Raw genomic sequence first — 6,914 nt, 5'->3', positions numbered from 1 at the left:
GTGTGTCTGCACCTGGAAGTCACGTTGACCTCTGGTGAGTGGCCCCTACTAGGGGCCTGGAGAATATTCAGAGAGGTGGCTGAATAAAGCCTGCCTCTGTCCTCCCAACTTGGTATTCCAAGGAAGTCTCCCATCCAAGTACTAACCACAGTCATCCCTGCTTAGCTTCTGAGATCTGATGAGATCAGGCTTTCCTAGGCTGTCCAGGTCAGGATTTGATCTCATTTTCAGAGCCGTCATTAATCCCTGGGGTCCTTCCCTGTGCTACATATGCACACCAGGCCCTCTCCCATCCGAGCTCCTCTCTCATAGTATGCAGCCTGAGGGGAAGTGGAACAATTTCTGTTCTGTGCTGTGTGTGGTGGGCCAGGGCCTCTGATCACAGCAAGAGCCACAAGAAGAAGACAAAGAAGAGAAGAGATTGGATTTATATCCCGCCGTTCACTACCCCGAAGGAGTCTCAGAGCGATTTACAATCCCTTTCCCTTCCCCTCCCCACAACAGACACCCTGTGAGGTAGGTGGGGCTGAGAGAGCTCTGACAGAAACGGCTCTTGACAGAACAGGTCTGAAAGAACTTGTGACTGACCCAAGGTCACACCAGCAGCTGCATGTGGAGGAGTGGGGAATCAAACCCAGTTCTCTCAGATCAGAGTCTGCGCTCCTAACCACTATACCAAACTGGCTAGTCATGGGCTAGTCTGCTTACAAAAGCAGGGGCTGAGCTTCATGTGCTCTGCTTATTCAGTTCCACGTGCTGGTTTTCTATAACCCCTTCCTACCTAAAAAAACCCCCTGTTGCTTGTGAATACAGTGCCACCATTTTGGCTGTTATTTGAGCTGAACAAGGCCCCTTCCTTTATCCCTTCTTTCCTCCAAGGAGTTCAGGCTGGTCTCCATGGTCTCCCCCACTGCAACCTTATAACAACCTTGCGACATAGGCTGAGGCCCAGAGGAGAGTGTCTGGCCAAAGATCTCCCAGTGAGCTTCTTAGCAAGATGTGGGATTCGAGCCGGGTCTTCGCAGTTGTTGTCTAACACCCAAACCACGATGTGACTCTGGATCCCTACTTGTCACAAGAGAATTCCAGGCCCCACGTTGCTGAACAGCCTCATCACAAGACACCTTCCCCTTGGAATATGGAACACAATGTGATCCCGTGACCTCAGGGGGGTCACCCTTGACTTGGTTCCCGAAGGCCTAACAAAACCACATCGTTCTGTGTTCCCATAGACCTAGGGTTGCCAGTCTCCAGGTGCTTCCTGGAGATCTCACGCTATTGCAACTGATCCCCAGACCACAGAGATCAGTTCCCTTGGAGAAAACGGCTGCTTTGGAGGGTGGACTGTATGGCATTGTACCCTGCCGAGGTTCTGTCTCACCCCATACTCTGCCCTCCCCAAATCTCCAGAAATTCCCAACCTGGAGCTGGCAACCCTACATTAATCCCCATTGCCAGTCACCACTGCTTCAGCTTACCATGTAGCTATTGCCTTCAGATGCTGAGAGAGCGCTGTTGTTAGAATTGCTGTGTTGAAAAATGTTGGGGATATAGAGGTGCAGCCCCTGCAGGTAGTAGGTTGAGTGCATCTAAAGCTCAAAGGAAAAGGAATGTCATTAGAGAAACAGATGTTCCACTGGACAAGTCACCATCTCCTTGACTTGTCTATCTAGTTGAAGTGCTATCTAGTTGAAGTGGTATTTGCCATTTAGTCTCAGAGGCTAATGAAGACGGTTTGTATTTGCTGTGCACATGTCAGGCATGTGGAACCAATTTGCAAAGTTCAAGTTCATTAGTAGTATAAACAGCCTTTGAAACTTTTAAGCATCAAAAATGGATCAGGCTGGCCAGAACTGGTTCATATTAAATGCCCCGAAGAAGCATCTCATGTCCTCTGCCTAAAGCCTATTGATGCAGCCCTGACTGTTCTTTGCATACCTTGCCCTTCATTCCTTTGCTGCAATAGCAGTACCTTCCACCCAAAAAATATGCACACACTGCAGAACAGAGCAGGACTAGGAAGAGACACTCCTCGAGATCAGAATTCAGAGTGAATTTCAAAAAGAAGCAGCAATTCTTGCTTAAGGCTTGAGCAGAACATAAAGGAGGCAGGAGGAATGGAGTCAGCTGTCGTGAGAATTTTCCTGTTTGGATCAGAAAATTGTTTTTCCAATACTTAACATCTATACCCAACACATACAGCAGAATCAAAGAGAGCATTTCGGAGCTATCCCCCCTAGTCACGTATATGTAGGGCAGTCAGCATTCTTTCCCGTGAAGGCCTGATGGACCAAATAGTGGCTATTCAGGAGGGCAAGCATCTGGCCAGAGAAGCCTAATTTACATCTAAAGATAACACTGGAAATAGCAATTTGTTCATGTTAGATACGAGACTCGAGGCAGCAGGTGAACAGTGATAACAGCCTTATTGAACACGAAGTCAGAAGAACCAGAACAAGATAAACAATGGAGCAACAGGCTCCTTTTTAAACAGTCCGGGCTTGGCAAGCCACGCCCACATGTCAGATAAGGTCCAATCAAATACAGTACATAAAGACCAATCACTTTGCTTCCCTCCAGAATGTCCTTTGTTCTGATAGGTCAGCTTACAATACCTTGGTCAGGTTCAAGCTCAATACATTCATTACATTACATTTCATACACAACAATCCTCCCCCCTAAGACGAGACAACCCTTGAACAGTCATAATCCTTCAAGTAAGCAGGATGCTGCTTGACCCATTGGGATCGTCTTATATTTACCGTTGGTGGGGTAGGAGGAAGAGCTTCGGACTCCGTGTGAGTGAGCTCGGTTTGATTCCTTATGGGACTGAGTGTCCGTGGCCGATTTCCATAGTTGTGGCTCTGCTCGCCCTCGACTATGCCTCATCCTGTTCGGAGTCCGGAGACTCTAACTGACTGTCCAAGTCAGGTACATCGGCCACCTGGGGAAGGGAATCAGGGACTGAGTCAGCCCACCGCTTGCGCAACTGATCCACATGGCGCTTCATTACTCTACCATCATTTACTTTCACAGTATAGCAGATCCAATGAATATCTTTCCCGCTGGCGGGCTAAGGAAACGGTTGCGCGCCCAGTACATGGGAACCAGGCAGAACATCAGACAAAACACAGGTGCAGTAGTCCTGGGAAAATCAATAGGCAAGCATTACAGCATCTTCTCCCCCACACAACCTCCAGCAGTTATCTTTTGCATTCCAAAGCAGGAGCAGGATGATAGAAGCCAAGCCGGGTGTAACAGGGAAAGGATATGTACACAGAGGTCACAGAAAACAGAATGGCAGCTTGCTGACACCCTGCACCAAACGGCCCAAAGTCTCCTTTGTGGTCCGCACCATTCTTTCGGCCTGCCTGTTGCTTGCCAGGTGGAATGGTGCGGACGTGCTGTGGGCAATGAGGTTTGCTGCCAAAAACTCTTTAAATTCCGTGGCGGTAAAACATGTCCCATTGTCAGACACCAGGGTGTCTGGCAACCCGTGCGTTGCAAGCAGGTGACGTAAAACATTTATTACAGTTTGTGCTGTCGTCTTTGCTGTGGGGACCACCTCGAGCCACTTAGAATAAGCGTCTACTAAAATGAGGAAAACTTGGCCCTGAAAGGGGCCCGTAAAATCCACATGGACCCGGGATCAGGGGCAGTGACACTTCTCCCATGGGGTTACCGGTGCATGTGGAGGATCAGGCCAAGACAACTGACATTCCTGGAATTTCTGTACCCAGGACTCTATGTATGCGTCAATTTTCAGCCACCAGAAATACCCTCTGGCCAGCCCCTTCATGCGCACAATGCCGGGGTGGCATTCGTGCAGAGTCTCTAATACTTGGTCCCGTAGCTTAGGGGGAACCACCACCAAGTTAGGGGGAACCACCCCAGTGTAAGCATCCCCGGTGCACAGACAATTCATTTTGCCTTGATGCAAACGGCTTGAAACAGTCATCGACGTGCCCCACCATTCACCCCCTCCACACCCAGTTAAGAACCCTGGTGATGGTGGGGTCCCGGGCAGAGGTGGTCGCAATGTCCGACGCGTGCACTGGAGGTTTGGCCAGTTCTTCAAGGGCCATCACCTCGAAAGCCGGTGCAGGGTCATTGTCCAGTTCTGGCAGGGGACAGTGATTGAGGGCGTCGGCATGCCCCATGTTCTTTCCTGGCCGGTGCTCCAGGACATAGTCATAGGCGGATAAAAATACCGTCCAGCTCAACATCCACGCAGACAAGATGTTGGGCGTCTGGCGGTCAGGTGCAGAGATCCCAAGGAGGGGCTTGTGGTCCATGGCCATTACGAACAGTCTTCCATACAAAGTAGTGGAACTTTTTTATGCTGGCCACTAGCGCCAACCACTCCTTGTCGATTTGGGCGTAGTTCCCAAAAAAAGAAAACATACCTTGTAGCTAAAATATAATTCTTTAAGTGTAAATCAATGTTTTGTATGTGAACTCTGGAAAGCTTGAGAATATCCCATACGTGGAAGACCCAACTTGAGAACATCCAACAGATGTAATTCGAAATCATTGATCTTTTGTGTATCAATGAGACTTTCAGTGAAGGGTTTGGGGCTGCAGTCTTGAATTTTGGAGGGAGTTAACACTCCCCGAGACTTTCAGCCCGAGAATTCTCATTTTCAGGGAGGGAATTTTTATTGTCTTGCTGTGGGTTTATTTTCATCATAGTCACTTGGAAGGATAGGCATTGTTTCTGATTCCGGCCAAATGCCTTCTTGGCAGTTTGCCCAGATTATATCTTGCATTTTAACACTGACAGTCTGCAATAAAAAAAGCTTTATTTAAGGAATTTAGCCTTGCAGTTTATTCTAAGAAAATCCAGTGTTGTGTGCTTGCCTTGGCGAGTGGCAAAACAGTAAAAGAATCGAGCTTCAAGAGGGACCCCTGAGGGTCAGATGTCCAGAAATCTTCCCCACATCAGCCTTTGAAGCATATTGGAGGGGGGATCACAACTGCAAGCCCTGGAATACAGCAGATGGGGAATCTGAGTGCAGCACCGGGCTCTGCTTAGGAATAGGATAGGATGTCCATGGATTTCCTGCTCACGCAGGTCCTTATCCATCTGCACAGAGCTTAAGAAGGGCAAGGCAAGTGAGACCCTTCCCTCAGATGTACAAAGCTGAGGGGCACAGTGGTTTCCAAATATATCTTAGGGACAATTGGTTTTAAATTTAAATCTACACTCACTGACAGACAAACAAGGATTGGCATCCTTGTTTTAGAAAAATTATGGGAACAGAAATAGCTTCACTTTCACATATTTGCTTTTTAATGCACATTTCATTTCTGTTTTATTGTTGCCACATATCAACTTTACAGCTGTGTTATGGCAGGAAACAGGAATGGGGGGGAAATGAAACGAAAGCCACGGTTTTTATGTCTCCCCTCAGCTTCAATAACTCAAGTGACTGGAAACCTTGAAGCCCGATCCTATGTACATGGGGGGGGGGGGAAGAGGCAGGTTACAAATATTTAAATAAATAAAGTCTGTGCTCAATGGAGCTGATTCCCAAGTCACTGTGAATAGAACTGCAGCCTTTCTGCTAAGGAAAACAGAGAGGTTGTATCGGCGAAACCCTAAGCTACTTTCATGTTCTTTATGAGATGCAAAGGAGTATGGGACTCCTGTGCCTTTGAAAGCTGAGCTGCAGGGAGAATTTTGGAATGAGCAGTTTGTCATGCACAGGTTAAAAAAACTACAGCCTGTGGAAATTCCTTTTTCTACCCACCTATAAAAGATACAAGAGCCATCGCCTGCTTTTTATCACATTGCCCTAGTATACATATGGACCATTTCACACATTATTAAGCCGCAAACCGGGATTTGCCCTTGAACAACACCAGTAAATTCTGGCTCTATTTGAGGAATGGCACATGGCTTCCATAAAAATGGCAGCCCTGCATTGTGTTTCCCCTTCCGTAATGTCTACTTCAACTTATCCATGCTCTAAAATCATCACAATATACGTATTCCTGCCTCCAGTCCACATCATTGGTTGCGTATCAGAATGATGGCAGGACATGGATAGACTGCGATTTTTGGCAGCAGCCCTATATATGATTTATAAGTCTACAGTAGTGTTAGATACGAGACTCAAGGCAACAGGTGAACAGTGATTAACAGCTTTATTGAACATGAAGTCAGAAGAACCAGAACGAGACAAATCAATGGAGCAGCAGGCTCCTTTTTAAACTGTCCGGGCTTGGCAAGCCACGCCCACAAGTCAGATAAGGTCCAATCAAATACAGTACATAAGAACATAAGAACATAAGAGACGCCAATGTTGGATCAGGTCAAAGGCCCATCCAGTCCAACACTCTGTGTCACACAGTGGCCAGAAATACCAGTGCCATCAGGAGGTCCAGCAGTGGGGCCAGGACATTAGAAGCCCTCCCACTGTTGACCCCCCCCAAGCACCAAGAAGACAGAGCATCACTTGCCCCAGAGCCCCTAGCTATACCTTGTGGCTAATAGCCACTGATGGACCTCTGCTCCATATGCTTATCTAATTCCCTTTTGAAGCCATCCATGCTTGTAGCACCCACCACTTCCTGTGGCAGTGAATTCCAAGTGTTAATCACTCTTTGGGTGAAGAAGGACGTCCTTGAGCATCACTTGCCCCAGAACCCCTACCTATACCTTGTGGCTAATAGCCACTGATGGACCTCTGCTCCATATGCTTATCTAATTCCCTTTTGAAGCCGTCCATGCTTGTAGCACCCACCACTTCCTGTGGCAGTGAATTCCATGTGTTAATCACTCTTTGGGTGAAGAAGTACTTCCTTTTATCCGTTCTAACCCGACCGCTCTGCAGTTTCATGGAGTGCCCACGAGTTCTTGTATTGTGAGAAAGGGAGAAAAGTACCTCTTTCTTTACCTGCTCTTTCCC

The 6,914-nt window shown here is 47.6% G+C and overlaps 1 protein-coding gene across 1 annotated transcript in view; it reads right to left on the bottom strand.

Annotated features, from left to right (window-relative positions):
* SLC15A3 (solute carrier family 15 (oligopeptide transporter), member 3) overlaps positions 1 to 4,301 on the bottom strand; it is a 12,786-nt gene extending 8,485 nt beyond the window's left edge. Inside the window, 3 exon segments of the mRNA XM_015411381.1 lie at positions 1,479 to 1,589; positions 3,737 to 3,853; positions 3,990 to 4,301. Coding sequence (XP_015266867.1) covers positions 1,479 to 1,589; positions 3,737 to 3,853; positions 3,990 to 4,301 — 540 coding nt within the window.
* Between the last annotated feature and the right edge of the window lie 2,613 nt (positions 4,302 to 6,914).

This window comes from Gekko japonicus, unplaced genomic scaffold (assembly GCF_001447785.1).
Source record: "Gekko japonicus isolate JY-2015 unplaced genomic scaffold, Gekko_japonicus_V1.1 scaffold2829, whole genome shotgun sequence".
NCBI lineage: Eukaryota > Metazoa > Chordata > Lepidosauria > Squamata > Gekkonidae > Gekko > Gekko japonicus.
The sequence above is the reverse complement of the archived record's forward strand: the minus strand, read 5'-3'. Positions and strand labels throughout refer to the sequence as shown.